Below are 17,128 nucleotides of genomic sequence, written 5' to 3' on the forward strand. Positions count from 1 at the left end.
CATAATCATATATATATATATATATATATATATATATATATATATATATATATATATATATATATATATATATATATATATATATATATATATAAAAGATGTATGCAATCTTATCCCTATATGCAAAAGGAGGACTATTTCTGTAGTTAAAATCCGTGACCTATAGGTCATAATAAAACAACTTTATCTTTGTAGCAAGGCTTACTTTTATGAATATACATATATGTATATATGTATATATGTATATATATATGTATGTATGTGTGATGTGTGCATGTATGTATATGTGCAGTTTTCTTGGCATATTTTAGCCCAATTGTCTCACCTCCCTAGTGCCTAGCCCCATATCAACTAATCACAATATGTGTTGCACATGCTGGAGTTTTGCATACATAATTTATATCCATGGTACAAACTTGGTCATTATTAATATCTTTCTAATGTTTTATCCATCATCATTATCATTATTTGTTGTTATTGATGAGCATGTTACCGTACCATTTGGAAAATGCAGCCCAACAAGCTTACAGCTATAACTAATAAATATTTTTAATTGCAAATATTATATATCTTGCTCCTTTTTATATGGTTAAGACTTCTATACATAATATTGCTCATTTTTGTTACATGCTATACTTAAATTTCTGACATTATTAGAAAAAGGCTGTCTGGGTTTGGGTCATTGGGCCGCCCAGCATTCCAGGGAAGACTGGGCCGGTCCGAGGAGTCCATTAACATCAGACAAAAGCCTAGGCTTAGGGTTGTGGTCCTCTATATAAGACCTCCATCTTCGATCTCCGGAGGCCAAGGCGGGAGACGGCGAGGGCGAAGAAGAACCCGCCATGGTTCACGTCAGCTTCTATCGGAACTGTAAGTCTTGTTCTCTCTTCCCTCTCTCTTCCCCTCGTTTCAGTTCCAATCTCTATTCGGCGATCTCGCCTTCGTATGATCTTTTCTAGTCGATTCGAACTCTTAGATCCTATTTTCCCCTTTTAATCCCTTCTTAATATTACTTGAATCGATCCGGACTCGTAAATCAGGGTTTATGAGAAAAAAAATTGCAATTTTTAGAGCCCTGAGTCAAGTTTGCCATAAAAGGATTTCCTTTTTTGGTTTCTGAGATGCTTTGTTATCTCATGATTCAACTATTACTTCAGTGTAATCGGTTGAAACACTAGTTACGATTTTGGTTGGGATGTGAATCTGGGAATCCTAAAGAATGTGAGGTGTTCGCAGATGGAAAGACCTTCAAGAAGCCCCGCCGCCCCTATGAGAAGGAGCGGCTCGACGCCGAGCTGAAGCTCGTGGGTGAGTATGGGCTCCGGTGCAAGAGGGAGCTGTGGAGGGTTCAGTTCGCTTTGAGCCGGATCCGGAATGCGGCCAGGGAGCTTCTGACACTGGATGAGAAGAACCCTCGCCGGATCTTTGAAGGAGAGGCCCTCCTCCGCCGGATGAACCGGTACGGCCTCCTCGACGAGACGCAGAACAAGCTTGATTATGTTCTGGCTCTCACTGTGGAGAACTTCCATGAGCGCCGGCTCCAGACTCTCGTGTTCAAGTCTGGGATGGCGAAGTCCATTCATCATGCCAGGGTCCTTATCAGGCAGCGCCACATCAGGTTTGCTCTCTGACTTCTGGTTATTATCATTGTTATTTTAGTTAATGTTTGGGAATGCTAATTATTTGAAAATAATGTTTTTATATCATCAATTTGTTTGATTTCATACATTCTCAGCATTTTTATTTTGGTATTAGTTACTTGTGATCTCGTATGTTATATGTAAGTTAATGTAGAAAGAAGTGTCATCTGATGGATCAATAATTGCTTGCAGCCCAAATTAGTTTGACTTGGATTTGATGGATTAGCTAATGTCCTACTGTGGCATGGTTGCTTTCTGTCGAACATTTTATTATTTTCTCTTAATACTAATTTGCTAGTTATGTTGGGACCTTCTGCTTTCATTGATTTGGTTGTAGATTTATTAAAGATTATAAAAAAAACTTAATATATAAATAGCTTTTGAAAAAATAGAATTTAAATATAAAGTGGGAGTAGTTAGATTAGACACCAATTTTCAATTCATATTGTCGCTTGGTAAGATTTCTTGAACCAGATTTTGCATTTATGTCAAAATAACAATTCTTTTAAAGTTTCATTTAGAATTTCATTAGAGTAATCATGGTTGTCCTTGTTCTTTTGCAAGCAAGATTCCTACAAATTTATGTCACTTGTATAACTTAAAAAATGTTTTAAAATATTACATTTCCGGTTATATTCTGTCCTAGGACGCTTCTTATGCTTTCAAATCCGCTCGAAACATGCACGGTTAGACATCTATCTTATGACAATGGATCCTAGAGGCTAAACTTGTCACCACTCATCAAATTTAACCACTCCCACCCCTGTGCTTAAAATGGAAAATATAAAAAATACCTGGAAAACCAAGCTAGTAACTCTACATAAGGCCATATTATCTATAACAGGTCAGTTTTAACTGTAATCACTGAAATTGTTGAAAACCAGATTGAAATTGTTAGATACTACCAAAAGTGACAACTCAAGCTGTTCTACATCAGTTTTGACTGAAACGTCAGGCCTTGGTCCCCAGGTTAAAGCATTAGAAGGCTAAATCTTATGAACTCAATTAAAGTCTAATTTTATATCCCATTGTGATTTTTTTCTTTCCTTTTCTTTTTTCTGCAGCACATCTCAACACACCATCTTTTCCTTACTTAAGTTGTCTATTTTATATGATATGTTTGTGTTGATGTGGAAGTAGTTATGCAATGGGATAGGTTATGAATATCTCATGATGGTTACCTGAGACACCTGCAATTGTTGTTTAGCATGTTGCAAAACTGTCCTGTCTCACCAGTGCCTTTTATCTTTGTCTTGTCTTCTGTTTTAACGTTGATGCAGATGTTCCCTACATCTCCTTATAACAGCTGTTAAACTTTTCATACTATACATGCTTGGAAATGGACCATAACTGGCTTGAGCTATTGAAACCGCTGAATCCTGAGCAATTTCAAATTGGTTTTCTCTGAAACTCTTTGGTCCATAGGGTAAAGCATTTGAAGGCTAAATCATATTTGAAATCAAATTACATCTATTTCATATCCACAGTTATTCTCTCTTCCCATCAGCATATATCAGCATGCTTTCATATTCTTATCTTTGAAAATATCCAGCTTGATTCTTTTAAGTTGATGTCAAATAGGCCATATGATGGGAACAGGTTGTTAATATCTCATGATGGTCATCTGTGATATGGATAATGGCGTCTAAAATGATGAAAGAAATTCGATCCATGATGCCTGTATTTTCATCTATTCATTTCGTCTTAAAACAGAATGCATCTCCATTGATGTAGTTAAATTTTTGATATTATCATGACGATAATTATTTTTCTGGGCAGTTTCATAAATGCAATGAACATACAATGTACTTGTTTTGAATTCTCTGATATTTTTAGATTTAAAAGTTCGCAAGTCTCTTTGTGCATGTATTCTGTCACTGGGCGCAATGAGGAAGTTGTTTCATTTTTGAGTGAGGTCAAAGTCCAATGAGGAAACATATTAGTCCTTTTCATTCTGAGTGCCCAGCTATATGCATGTCCATGCACAAGTTTTCTTCATGTGTCAGCTATTGTTCTTCCCCCCTGAATCATATAAGCCCATGATCATTAATATCTTTCCCACCAACTTGTGGCAAGCCTAATTGGTAAATACTGGTATGGTGTTAAGGCACAATTGTTTATGAGCATCATTTTGAGGGAATTTTTATAGTTGGTTATTTAAAGCGAATATTTATTGAAGTTTTTAGCTAGCACATAGGGTTGTTTTTACTTAAGCTCATCAGCTTGTTGCCTGCCCGAGCAATAGAATGTGCCTCATATTTGATGGCATTCGATTCTGGAGTTAATTCTTTTGCAATAGAGCTCATCAGTATGCTTTTTTTTTCTTCTTTAAAGCAAAGCAAGGTTTATTTGCCTATTAGTTCTTGCATGTCGTGAAGCACAATCATAACTTGTATGCATTATTTTCTTGTAGCACAATGCTTTTATCTCAGCTTGGTGGCAAACAATGGTCTCTTCTTTCCTGAATTTTTTGCTGCTGGATTTTTGAGTGGAGGCAACGAACGTGTGATTCTTAATTATCCATATGGTGCATATGGTTTCCTTGTAAACTTTGGGAATCAGTATCTCTGTGCCATGTACTAGCTTGGCCTTGCCTGGTAGAGGTTGGGCTTCCTTTTTAACAAGCTTGGTGTCAGGAAGTACATTCTAAACTTTCTGGTGGGAGTCGTGGTTCTAGGGTTTCTGATGGGAGTTTTTTTATCATTTAAAGCACTTTGCTGTAATTCTTTTACACAGTGTTTGCTTGTACTTGCAGCAACTTGACTTTCATTGTAGTATTTGAACTACTATCCTCTTAGGTTTTACTTCCAGATTCGCCTGGTTTGTATTCGCTATTATTTTGCTGAGTATCAAAAGGTGTGTATATCTGACTATCTATTTTCCAATCTCTCCTTTCAGAGTTGGTAGGCAAGTGGTCAACATTCCATCATTCATGGTGAGGGTGGATTCAGCGAAGCACATTGACTTCTCTCTCACAAGTCCATTTGGTGGGGGCTGCCCTGGTAGAGTGAAGAGAAAGAACCAGAAGGCTGCATCAAAGAAGGCAGCCAGAGGCGATGGTGATGAGGATGATGAGGAATGAGTGCTTTTACTTTCAGTTCTCCACAGTTCTGGTAGTTCTCTTTGCTTTGTTAAAGTTAGCTATGTTTTAAGCAAAGATCTTTCTGTTACTTGTAGAAGGATATTTGTTGATTATTTTTGTTTGAAATGACCATCTGATGATGGATTTTGGGATTTTTGGTTATATGTAGCGACTTTGAGTGGATATACATGTGGATAATCTTTGTGGATGAATGGAGTAAGTTGTGGTAGAAGATTCTTGTGTGGAAAACCTATATAGATGACTATGTCAGACCTATAACTGCGAATAATTCCTTGACCAGTGGCTGATGTATGTACTGATTCTCATGGTGGTTTATCTGTTTCATCACTATTTATCCTGTGTTAAACATTTGCATCTTTCGTCATGTTCCTTCATCCATTTCCATGCAATATCCTCATCCCTAACTACTGATGTCGTTATGGGCTTCTTCCAGTTTGTCTTAATTGAGTTTAGGCGTTAAAAGCATTTCTTACCCATTTTCTTTGTCCAAAAAGTAGATTTATCAATCTTTTTTGTTCGTTTGATGGTTACTCCATCTCACTGCACTCCTATACGAGGTTTTGTATATTGCTTTTGTCCCCCTGTGGTGGAGAAAGTTTAGTTCTTTTTATTTTGCTTTGAATGAGAAAATTAAACGAGCCCTATTTGTGATTTGTTTCTCTATCGGTCAGATGGAATGTGCTAGACCTTGTTGGTTTCAGTCCACCATTTAAGTCTGTGCAAGAGTTTAAAGCATTGGTGTTTCTCTAGCATAATAAATCACTTTGGGTGTTTCAGTTGGTTTTGTGTCTTTTATGTAATTTAATCTTGGTTTCTTGTCTGATGACTGTTATGGAACTCAAGCGAGTAACTCTTCAGTCTCAACAGACACCTTGGGAGTTAATTTAACGCACAGCATGTGCTTGCTGGAGCTGTTGGCGCGTGTGGTGGAGCTGCTACTTCAATGAAGAGTGCAGGGGTGTTAAATGTTTTAGTTGGTAAAAGAAACCATAGCTGTGTTCGCCCTGAAGTTTTTTCAGCCATCACCTGGGTCATCATAATTTCACTAGACCAAGGATCTCACTGGACCTTGCAGCCACAATACTATCTGAGATACATAATAGATTGATGTATCATCGATCAATTGTCTCATCAGGCTGGAAACGTCTGATAAAAGGCTCAAGGTCGAGCAGGTTATGTTGTACATGGTTTCTTGGAGTCGACAGTATGGAACATGAGGTGCCTCAGCTTTTGTTATTGCACATGATTATTTGGCTGCCATATGATCATCATGTAATCTTTTCATGTGTTTGAAGTGTTCTTAAATTACTGTTTCTACAACCTGTTAGCTTGAAGATGTTGGGTCCATCATGTTACAGGGGCACCTTAGCAAAATTAAATGTTAGGCCAGCTCGGTGATTGGTTATGAGCTAATCAGTTTATACTTTCAGCCATATAGTTTTTCCTTGGTTCTATAGATCGTTTTCTGCTTGTGGTAATTGGATTATAATGAGAATTATTGTCTATCGGGAAGTAGTTTTAAATATTACTTTCAACATCTGCTGCTCTACATGATTTGCTGCTCAGACTTGCTAGTCTGCAATCTAGATGCTATGTGGCTTGAGCAAGGGAGTATAAATGTGGCCTGGTAGGTCTTTATTTCACCATTTTTTAACTAAATTGAGTATGTTCTTTAATCCAAAATAAAAGAAAGAAAAGAAAAAAAAGAACAGCTAATTGAGTATGTTGGTAACAGAGAATACATGTGCAATGGATGATGAATAATTGTTCTTTTGTATTCATTTTTTTTTTCAGAATACAATTAAGAAAGATGTGGTTACTGAAAATGATTTTTTATGTTAAGAAGAGATGATGAGAGATTTTGATCTTTCAAAATTCACTCTCTAGAAAATGATGTTTATGTTTTTTTTTTGAATAGAAAAAATGATGTTTATGCTAAGAAGGAAGACGAGCTTGGACATCATAAGTGGTTGGATGTAATAACTTTCATACACAATAGATCTATGTATTCTTTGAAGGGCAGTTGTTGGTTCGTCTACCTCCACAAATAAATTGCTGTAGTTGTCTATTAGAATTACCTTGGTCAAATATCTGGGATCAACATAGCCAGGATTTAAGGAGGGGTGCAATCACTCCAGTAGAATTTAAGGAGGGGTGCAAGGGTATTTTCATTATTGTCCTATACGTAATATTGAATTTATGTAATTACATAAAATTTGGTAAGATAGTTTTGAATTCATCAGAAAAGGGAGATGGAATAATCTATTCTCTTTCCATATAATATCAAGATAATAATATAGGAAATGGATTCATTAATGGATTTGGTAACCATGGTGTCTGGTTCCTCCATCACACGTGTTCTCCGGTCCATATCAACGTGCCTCTATGACTATCAATTCATAGAGAAGCCTCTCGTCCCCAGCGAGCACCGAATGGAAGGACGGTGGTGGGGAAGCATCGTAGCCTCTCATCAGACGGTGGGGTCGATGAAGGCATCAACATAGGTCTGATCGAGTTCCATTCATGGGTTAAGCTTTTTCCTTTTCTCTCTGGCACCATGTTCCTCGTTTTCTATCGTCCTTTGATTCCTTCTTTAAAGCTTGCATATTTCGCTGAATGTTTATTATTATTATTATTATGTAAATTCTTCTTAGATCCGAGCAATCTTTCCCCCTGATCTCTCCCATCGAATCCAAATTTCTGACCAATTGCACCATTCCAATTGTTTGGTGCGCTTAATCCATAAGTTGAATTTATCAAAAAATTAATTTTGGTCAGTATTACTACATGGTTCGGAATTGTGCAGGTCCCCATCAAGCTTGGATCAAGTTGGAGTGGAAATTGGTCAAAAATTTATGTGGATCATATCGCATAGACATAGTCTAGAATGAAGGCACGATCCTTCCGAGAGCTAGGATTGGATAGGCGCCATGTCCATGTCCATGTTCATGTATCATATCATGTCACATGATGGTACTTCAATTTTTTCTTATGCGTAATACTTTTGTGGAAGCTAAGGTTTTCCACAAAATAATAGTAACCGGCACAGCACCACTACTTACCCACATGCAACTCTGCAGCTATTGCACCTAAGAATGTCATATCAAACCTTTACTTTGTACTCTTGCTTTGATTATTTATTACAATATGCAGACTCTTCTTTCTGTACATATTAGCAACTCTATATTTACAAAATACAAACTATTTTTTGTTAAAAAAAATCATTTTTAAAATATCATAAACAAGATAATATGTATTCTGGTATAAAAAGATATTTAAGTATTACTATTACCAGATAATATTAATCAAACTTCAGGCTTTTGATCAAATGCTGAATGCTGATGAATGTTGATTGTTTTCTTTGTTTATATGTCCCATTAAACTAGTTATAATTTGTAAAAAATTTTGTCTTAGGAAAGGCTTTATACAGTTCATTTATCTTTTAACTATAGTTAATATAGTTTGAACTCTTAAATTTTGAAAATATTTATTTAAAAATAAAAAGAAAGAACGAGGTCATCCATATCCGAAATGGATTAAGGCGGTCACTAGTGACCATTGCAACCCAAAAATTGGGAGAAGATTTGGAAGATCTCTATGAGATTGCCACGGTTCCTTGTGTGAATTAGAGAACGAGCACAAGATTTGGAGAATACTTGGAGAGTTTGACACCTCTCGTAGATTGGAGAACAAGCGGAGCGCACGGGTGGCTTGTCGCTCCTCTCTCATCTTCACTTGATTGGTGACCAAAACCGGATATATTTTTTCTTTTGACACTGATTTGAGGGTAATTTAATAGTTGAGATCCCTCTTGCCGTCATATTTTTTAGAGCCTTAAAAGGAGGAAACAGCCAACGTACGTCATAGATGCCGGACACAGTACCGTGATATGAGGGGGTCCACCTATCGGGCGGTGAGGACCACCTTATCACACTGGGCCGGGAACAGCCTACGGAGAGCCGGGTACGCTTTAATACTCGTGTTCCCCCGGAGACCCACGTACCGGACCAACTTGACCCGCGTCGCCTGCCGTTGGATCAAACTGGGTCCCACCTAGTGGGCATGGGACCCACTGCCTCGACGTCTTCTGTCGCCTGGCGCCGCGCGTCAATCGCGCCTTTGTCTCTGCCCCGAGCCAGAGCCAACCTCTTGCGACCGGCTCCATTGCCCGGTATGCCTTTTCTCGCGAAACAACCCATCTATTTCTAGAGACTTTTCCCGAGTGCCGTCACTTCTATTTTGATGAATCTTCTGATAACTGGGCATTGGCCTCGTATTGAGCTCCCAGTCTCCCGTGAAGCAGTTTTCAAACTTGGATGGATATATCACACTTCCTTTTTTTATTTTTTGGGGGAGATACGTTGGATCGAGCCATAGAGTTTGACACCCATGCGGAGGAATAAAAGATTTCTCTGCAACTCGAGTGCTTTAGTACATTCCATAAATATTTTATATGGAAGATTTTTCTCGAAACCGTACTAGCTAATTAGTATAACATACTTTGCTCTTTAACTGGTGCAACTTCTACGCTTTTCTACGTACGCTGCTCAGTTCAAGCTAATTGAGCAGCCATTTTTATTTTGTTATGCATCTCTCAAAACATTCTCGTACTCATCGTAGCTCACTTGTATGTTTTCTATATCATGTACAAATTATAGAAGAGCGAAAAAGGAAAAGCTATATATATATATATGTGGGTACGGACGTACAAACTGGAAATAAAGTATTAACTGCAGCACGTAGGAAACGTAATTACATGATATTTTCTCCATAGTGGTCGGTCGGTTGTCATGGAAGAAACAACTCAAGCCACCCTAGAGAAATGCAAACGTAGTGGAGGGCAGGGAAAACAGTACTTGGCCATCAGGCAAAGATACTGTTTCCTACAAGCTAATACATTAGTTTATATGCTGGTACTAAATGTACAAGGAAGTGGAGGGTAGGGAAAACACAACTACGACATCAAGCAAAGATACTATTTCCTACTAGCTAGCTAGTACATTAGTTTACATGCTGGTACACCATATATGACCCCTTCTCCTAACCAGTTCCTCCTTAGAGAGTACTATAAAGGAGGTAAAGCGGCAGCAGACTAACTGTTCCTAGGGCCTGAGGAGGCTCCTTATGATCTCAGCCTGTGGGCTGTTGGAGTCCATCGTCGCCAGCAGGTCGGACAGCCGGTCGCTGAGGTCGCCCACATCCCGACGCAAGCTCTTGATGTAGCTGCACGTCTCCTTCAGCAGCTTCGACGCCGATGCCTTCATTCGTATGCAATAAATAAACGCACAATGGCAGTGTCAGTGCCTTCTGAAAAATACTGAAAGGAGCTACGATATCACTTGAGCCGTTTGGCAGGAAGGTCTAGGTGGTGTTGTTTCCTTACCCTGCTTGTGCTCGGGCGACGGGACTCAGGGAGCAGAGCTCGGAGCTTGGAGATGAGCTCATTCATCTCCTCATCAGTGATGCTGCTCTCCCGGCTCGACATCTTGATGGAGCTCCTGGTGAGAAGTGATGGGAAGAAAAGGGTGAGGGAGACCGAAAGGGAGTGAATCTAAAAACAATGGAGAGGCAGGAAAGGAGGGGAGGCGGGGGAGGGAGGAAATAGCTGGGGAAGGCCTCTGAAAGGCAAGCGGGCGAGAACGTATATTAAGAGAGGCTAGAGGCCCCACATGTTCCCCCTCGGTTCTCGTGGCGGACCCTCTTTTTTACCAGGCCCATGGGCTCTCAAGAAGCAGGCGAGCCTACCCAAAAGATGCCTTCTCTCTTCTGTTTTTAAGTATTTGCCGCCCTCTATTGTCCTTGGTACCTTGTCGTTGTAGTATTCGTCTCCTTCTAAACTTTCGGTGTCAAGCACAACTAGAAGGCCCCCAAGGAGGGATATTAGAGAGCCTCTTGATTCAGAAACACCATGCAGTTTAGAGTACCTAAAAAGGGAATTAGAGAAAAGGAGATTAGGACATGATCTCTTTGATTTAGCATCATTAATTAAACCGACCGTGACTCATGTCTGCTTGCACACCAAGCATGACACGTGGCAGCAATCTGGGTCGGCTCTGGATCGATGACAGGATGGTCCGGTCCCCGATCTCCGGGACGACGTCGCGGCATGTCGGCCACCACGGACCAGGTCAATGTGGAGGCCCTGGATTTATCCACGTGACCGGCGTTAAGCTGCGGTGGCTTATGGGCCCTCTCTCCCTGTTCAATGGGCCGGGATGTCTGGCCCACGAGATTTATTTGTCCAGGTTCAGCTTAAGAGAGTGTGTGAGGGGGTTTAGTGGCTGTATTGTAGGGTAGTAGGAGTGACGCTATGTCTAAAGAGAGGGCTAACTACATGCCAGAGTTAAGGCCAATTAAGGTAAATGGACTACAAGTTGGGGGACATGGCAGGGCCCTTCATTAGAGCAAGGGTCGGATTGCATAAAGAGGCTGTTACAAATAGCCAACCAGAAGGGGAATTACCACACCCTCATGTTTACTTGATACTGGAAAGAGATTCCAACTCCAGGAAAACAGGATTTCCCCTCACGAGGTTATCTGATACCCATGTGAGGAAAGGGGCCATCACATTGGTTTTTGATGGCAAGGTGCGGGAGAGGTACTCTTCCATTTACTACAAACATTACATGGGCAACCTAAGCCTTCTTCTACCACCCACCCCTCACATGCGCTTTTACTTCACCAGCTTATTTGAGAACTGGGGGAAATAGAAACTTGTGTGATGGGGCTCTGAAGAGATTATTGGAAAAACGCAGTAATGTTCATACTTCTTCGTGAGAAGTTATAAGTACTGTGAGACCAACTAACAAAGGGAGATATGCCAAAAAAAATAGAAGGAAAAAGTAAAAAGTTAAATGTTGAAATATCTAGAGTATAATCTGCAACTAGTTGACAGAGAAATATTTGTTGGTTTCCACAGCCGTAGCAGCTAGCAGTAGGATAGGCTGATTATCTAGGGCCTCACATATCATGCCTATCATCATACAGTGGATGTGACCTCCATATGAGCATTACTCTGATAATTACTATTTATCAACGTGATGGCACTCCTATGACCATGGGAGAGGAAGTAATAGTGAACACAAATGTCAATGATATCTCTTCAAATGACAATGATAACTTGTAAATATTTATTTGATTCTTTTTTGAGGGAAAAGTTTAGTTATCCATATGACTAGCCATAAACGGCAATGATACTCATCACAACATAAGTCTTTTTTCTTTTTAAACATCTTTTTCATTGCAGGGATTCCCTTAATTTGTGGGTGAGCCTGTAAATCACACAGACACACACACACAGACACACACACACACACACACACACACAGAGCTGCTCGTGGACTTTCCGGCTCTCCATGAGACGTGATGCACTGCATGCCGTGGACAACGTTGCATGGGCTGCCCCCTTGCATGGGCACTCACACGTGGTCATGTCCTAATTAGTTTACCGTTGGCTTCGGCTCCCTCTTTGTTTACCAGTCAGCGATGGAGTGGGGGCGGACCTTAATTTGGATCTCCAGGGCGGCGTGGGGTTTCCACTTTCCAGGCCGATCCAAAGCAGTAAGTCATACAAACTGCCTTCGGCGGTGAGTTTTTAATGCATTAAACTCCGTTGTTGTTTAACTTGCCGGATTAATTAGATGTCTACTGATGATGACGACCTCTAGCTGTAGCATTAATATGTAGCAGGTGATCAGAGATCAGTGGCTGCATCGATATCGGTTGGAGTCCATCGTTATCTTGACGATGCATGTAATTACCGCATGCTGACATTATTTGGATCTTTAACTATGTTGCGTGACTTATGGAATGCAACACCGCTTCAGTTAAGGGGCACACGCATGTTAGGAACCATTGCTAAGTAGATGAAAACGTGATCCATTTCATGTTTGAACTTGGCTTGGATTGCAGGAACAAGCTTCGAGGATTGGAAATCAAATTAGTTCTTCGTGGATTAATTGCACTAATCCTCTCACACCATGTCAGATTGGAAACTAGTCTAATAGTTGCATTACGTCCCACAGCAATATTTTTGAATACCATGATGGAGAGGTGCATGAGACATCATGCAGGGTTTAGTTCAAATAAAATTTTGTCAGAAGAGCATGCATTACCACCATCGAACGATGATGGAGAGGCGCATGAGACAGGTAATTAAGAACGTACGTCTACTGAAGCATTTTGTGCTGGTTGAGTCTGAGCAATGCAAAAACAAAGTTTCTATTATGTAGTGGATCTGCCCTTGGTAGAAACGACTGTAGAACAAGTTCAAATTTTCTACGACTGCAATTATCGAAATGCGTACACTGGTATAACACGAAGGTACTTATGATGGTCTCTCCATTCTCATTAGATTTATTCAGGGTCGTCCGTGTTTAGTGGAGAAACCAGCAAGTCATTCATGGGATCAATTCTGTTGGATATTAAACCAAATTTAGTGGTCGTCTCACTCGAGTCAACCTGCATGGTATCCTACTAGACATCCTTTGTGGCATGGTCAAAAAGTAAATAAGTCAATAGTCTAGGTAGCATGCTGCATGGCAAGTAAAATGAATACTCACAAATGTCTTTAAAATTTTCAAATAGTTATGTCCCTTAGATTTTCTACATAATGTCTCCTAGAGTCTAGGTAGCATTGAATGCTAGTATTTATGATGTATCTTTAATGTTTCCAAAGGGCATCTTTAATAGTGCCACAAAAATTTTAGAATTTTTTTATATGAATAGTCTCCTAAATATCAAATTTTGCATAAATACCCTTTTAAAATTGATATTTACATGTATACTCTTGTAAAACACTTGTTTTACCATTCTATCTTCTTTTTATCATTATTTTGCATATGTACTCATACCATCTAATGCCATTAAAAAATTAACGGTTTCAAAATTAAAATGGCTAAAATACTCTTAATGAGTAGATGTGCAAAAAGAAACATTTATAAGGTGATTGCAATAGAAGATAAAAAAATAATTCAAATTTTATTTTATTTTTAATTAAAATAAATATAATTTTTATTAACAGTGTTAGAAGGACCATTATATTTAGGGCATTTGTGCAAAAACGGTGTTTTATGAAAGTACAGAAATAAATATAAATTTTAAGAGGTATTTACGAAAATTTAAATTTGTAGAAGGATATTTATGCAAACAAAATCCTAAATTTTAATAGTTGTCTCTTGGATGAGTACATTTATATAAGAGTCATATCAAGAGTTACTATGTGACTATATAAAAGAATGCAAGGCCTTTTCCTCCACCTTCCTATCACGATCTACGCCTAATTCACGAATGGACGGCGAAAGAAAGCCATGTAATAGTTCTTCTTACTTACAAGCAAGTAAGAAGAACTAATGGAGTGAAACCATATTAGAATATTGTACTCTATCTAAAATCTCTTGCTTTATTTCACTGTATCAATTAGAGGTGTTGGGGGAAAAATGGACCACCCCACAAAGCAAAACTGAGCTCACGCAGGCCGAGCCCAGAAGACCGAGCTCATGCAGGTCGAGCTCATGCAGACCGAGCTTAGAAGACCGAGCTCATGTAGGTCGAGCTTAGAAGGCCGAGCTCATGCAGGCCGAGTTCATGCTGACCGAGCTCAGAAGACCGAGCTCATGCAGATCGAGCTCGTCGTCCACATGCTGCGGCCACGTCCTGCAACAGTCTCACCGTACCATGCTTTGCTTGCCGGCCACGCCACGATACATCAACCAGGGACCAAATCCTGCTACGACTGTCAACAATTAATGCGCATGGTCTCCACGGATCTCCGGCTTACTCAAAATTTCAGGCTATCCACGGCAACTCATCGACTCACTCAACTACATCCGGTCACCCACAACAACTCATCGGCTTCGGTCTAGCCCTCCACGGCAATGCATTAATTCACATGATCGTGCTCAATCATGATGGTAACTCATTAATTCGTCCGGTCACATCACAGGTAACCCTGTATCCCTTCTATAAAAGGAAAACTTCTTCCTCTTAAAAGGGGGATTCTTCTTCTAGATCCTGACTCTGAGATCCCCGCATGCAATATCTCTCCTTCTCCAAATTAAGCCCTCCTTTGACTTAAGCATCGGAGGACCGGCGCCGGAAGCCCCGGCCACCGGCTTTTTGCAGGTCTCCCGGAGGACACAACCCGCCGACGTACGATCAGCACCGAAGCTCCACCTTTTCAGCCAGTGGTTACCCTCGGGTCCAATTTCCAACAACAGTTGGCGCTAGAGGAAGGGCTCGAGTCGTGGCCATGAAGCTAAGGAGCAAGGAAGTTTCTAACGCCTCCCGACATCGCATCCCAAGTCCTGGACACTCAGTCCAGAACTCAATACCAAGGCATTCGGCGGATCCGGTCCCTCAAGTCCAATCGAAGCAGTTTAACACCCTGGTGCAGCAAGTTCAAGCCTTGGCTGCTGCAGTCCAAGGCCTGCAACAAGTGAAGGCGCCCCTCCTGTGCCGCCTCCACAGGTTTACGTTAAGCAGAGGAAGAAACTTTCTCCAAGCCATCTCGAATCAGGCACGGCTCCCGCTGAAACGATGTGGGACGTGGGGGCAACCAGTGAGAAGTAGTAGCCCGAGTCTCACGTCAACGAGTTGGAGGGGACGAGAAATAAAAGCTGAAGCCTGGAAGAGGAGAGTTATGGAGTTTCAAAATGGGATTGTAAGCCTCTGTGGCAAAAGGTACAGTCTCATTTAATCCTATTGCCCTTCAAACTCTTCTGTCTTCCTGCAGCAAGTAAGAAACCAGCATGTACTCCCTCCTCATGGGTGCAAGACTTCAGGATGGCGCTCGCGATGTCACTTTCCTGCAGAGCGTCGCCATCATCGAAGCTCCCACCGAGCTCAGAAGGATTTTGGCAGGTACGACCTCAGAAGGCTGAGCGTCAGAAGGGCCCCCCCGCAGAGGCATATCGCTAAGCGAACTCTGTGCGGGGAACAAAACCGTGAGGGGTAGCGCCTCCGCAGAGGCATATCGCTAAGCGAACTCTGCGCGAGCTCCCGATCCCCAAAGCGGACAATACCACTCGCTCTGAGCTGAGCTGCTCTAGCACTCTCTCATTCGAGAGGGCCCCCCCGCAGAGGCATATCGCTAAGCAAACTGTGTGCGGGGGATAAAACCGTGAGGGGTGGCACCTCCGCAGAGGCATATCGCTAAGCGAACTCTACACGAGCTCCCGATCCCCAAAGCGGACAATATCACTCGCTCTGAGTTGAGTTGCTCCAGCACTCATTCGAGAGGGCCCCCCGCAGAGGCATATCGCTAAGCGAACTCTGTGCGGGGGACAAAACCGTGAGGGGTGGCGCCTCCGCAGAGGCATATCGCTAAGCGAACTCTGTGCGAGCTCCCGAACCTTAAAGCGGACAATACCACTCGCTTTGAGTTGAGCTGCCCCGCTGCGTCGACCACGAGCCCAAGAGCTCCCTCGACCTCGGGTACATATCTAATGACGTTCCTCGAGCTGGGCTCGGGATGCCCTGCTGAGTCGACCACAAGCCAAAGAAGGCCGCTGAAGTCGACCTCGGAGTAGAGCCGCTTAGCTCGGCTTGGACAGCTCAACTTGAGACACTTAACTTCAGCTGAGGTATACCCTACTTAGCACATACATCTCTATAGACATTTAGCTATATTACAGGACAATCGACGATTGGACTACTTCCTTCGCTCGAGCCAAAAAGCAGCTCGAACTCGTAAGTCGGGAGGTAATGCTGGGGAAAAAATGGACCACCCTACAAAGCAAGATTGAGCTCACGCAGGTCGAGCCCAGAAGGCCGAGCTCATGCAAGCCGAGCTAATGCAGACCGAGCTCAGAAGGCCGAGCTCACGTAGGCCGAGCTCATGTAGATCGAGCTCAGAAGGCCGAGCTCATGCAGGCCGAGCTCATGCAGACCGAGCTTGCGCAGGCCGAGGTCATGCAGACTGAGCTCCGAAGGCCGAGCTCAGAAGACCGAGCTCATGCAGACCGAGCTCGTCGTCCACATGCTGCGGCCACGCCCTGCAACAGTCTCACCTTACCATGCTTTGCTTACCGGCGACGCCACGACACATCAACCAGGGACCATACCCTGCTACGACTGTCAACAATTAATATGCATGGTCTTCACAGATCTCCGGCTTACTCAAAATCTCATGCTATCCACGACAACTTATCGACTCACTCAACTACGTCCGGTCACCCACAACAACTCATCGGCTCTAGTCTAGCCCTCCACGGCAATGCATTAATTCACATGATCGTGCTCAATCACGACGGTAACTCATTTAATTCATCCGGCCACATCACAGGTAACCCTGTATCCCTCCTATAAAAGGAAAACTTCTTCCTCTTTAAAGGAGGATTCTTCTTCTATATCCTGACTCTGAGATCCCCGCATGCAATATCTCTCC

At 41.7% G+C, this 17,128-nt stretch overlaps 2 protein-coding genes and 1 non-coding gene across 5 annotated transcripts; 2 read left to right on the forward strand and 1 right to left on the reverse strand.

The window, feature by feature from the left end:
* Positions 1–347: 347 nt before the first annotated feature.
* LOC103700527 (small ribosomal subunit protein uS4y) lies at positions 348–6,197 on the forward strand. 3 transcript variants are annotated; one of them, XM_008782471.5, is made up of 4 exons: positions 348–870; positions 1,237–1,618; positions 4,539–4,753; positions 5,611–6,197. In XM_008782471.5, the coding sequence occupies exons 1-3, from the start codon at positions 843–845 to the stop codon at positions 4,720–4,722; spliced, it is 594 nt and encodes a 197-aa protein (XP_008780693.3). In that variant the 5' UTR covers positions 348–842; the 3' UTR covers positions 4,723–4,753; positions 5,611–6,197. The 3 variants fall into 3 exon arrangements, with proteins under 3 accessions (XP_008780693.3, XP_026657895.3, XP_008780688.3); XM_026802094.3 differs by having other exon boundaries at positions 349–870; positions 5,587–6,197; XM_008782466.4 differs by having other exon boundaries at positions 349–870; positions 5,602–6,197.
* LOC120108933 (small nucleolar RNA Z162) lies at positions 3,518–3,605 on the forward strand. The gene has a single exon (XR_005510051.1). It is a non-coding gene; the product is annotated as a small nucleolar RNA Z162 (small nucleolar RNA).
* A 3,205-nt stretch (positions 6,198–9,402) lies between the features above and the next one.
* On the reverse strand, positions 9,403–10,370 carry LOC103700551 (transcription factor ILI3-like). The gene is made up of 2 exons (XM_088708811.2): positions 10,127–10,370; positions 9,403–10,001 (listed from the first exon to the last, which is right to left on the reverse strand). Exons 1-2 carry the CDS (start codon positions 10,226–10,228, stop codon positions 9,846–9,848), a joined length of 258 nt encoding a protein of 85 aa, XP_088564937.1. The 5' UTR covers positions 10,229–10,370; the 3' UTR covers positions 9,403–9,845.
* Positions 10,371–17,128: the final 6,758 nt, after the last annotated feature.

This window comes from Phoenix dactylifera, chromosome 12, assembly GCF_051530095.1.
Source record: "Phoenix dactylifera cultivar Ajwa chromosome 12, Ajwa_hap1_PhDact_Kaust_v1.1, whole genome shotgun sequence".
Taxonomy (NCBI): Eukaryota; Viridiplantae; Streptophyta; class Magnoliopsida; order Arecales; family Arecaceae; genus Phoenix; species Phoenix dactylifera.

Coding starts and splice junctions, on each gene's coding strand:
- LOC103700527 (XM_008782471.5), top strand. CDS start 843: ATGGTTCACGTCAGCTTCTATCGGAACT. Junction 871..1,236: donor CGTCAGCTTCTATCGGAACT/GTAAGTCTTGTT, acceptor AGGTGTTCGCAG/ATGGAAAGACCTTCAAGAAG. Junction 1,619..4,538: donor ATCAGGCAGCGCCACATCAG/GTTTGCTCTCTG, acceptor CTCTCCTTTCAG/AGTTGGTAGGCAAGTGGTCA.
- LOC103700551 (XM_088708811.2), bottom strand. CDS start 10,228: ATGTCGAGCCGGGAGAGCAGCATCACTGATGAGGAGATGAATGAGCTC. Junction 10,002..10,126: donor GTCGCCCGAGCACAAGCAGG/GTAAGGAAACAA, acceptor ATACGAATGAAG/GCATCGGCGTCGAAGCTGCT.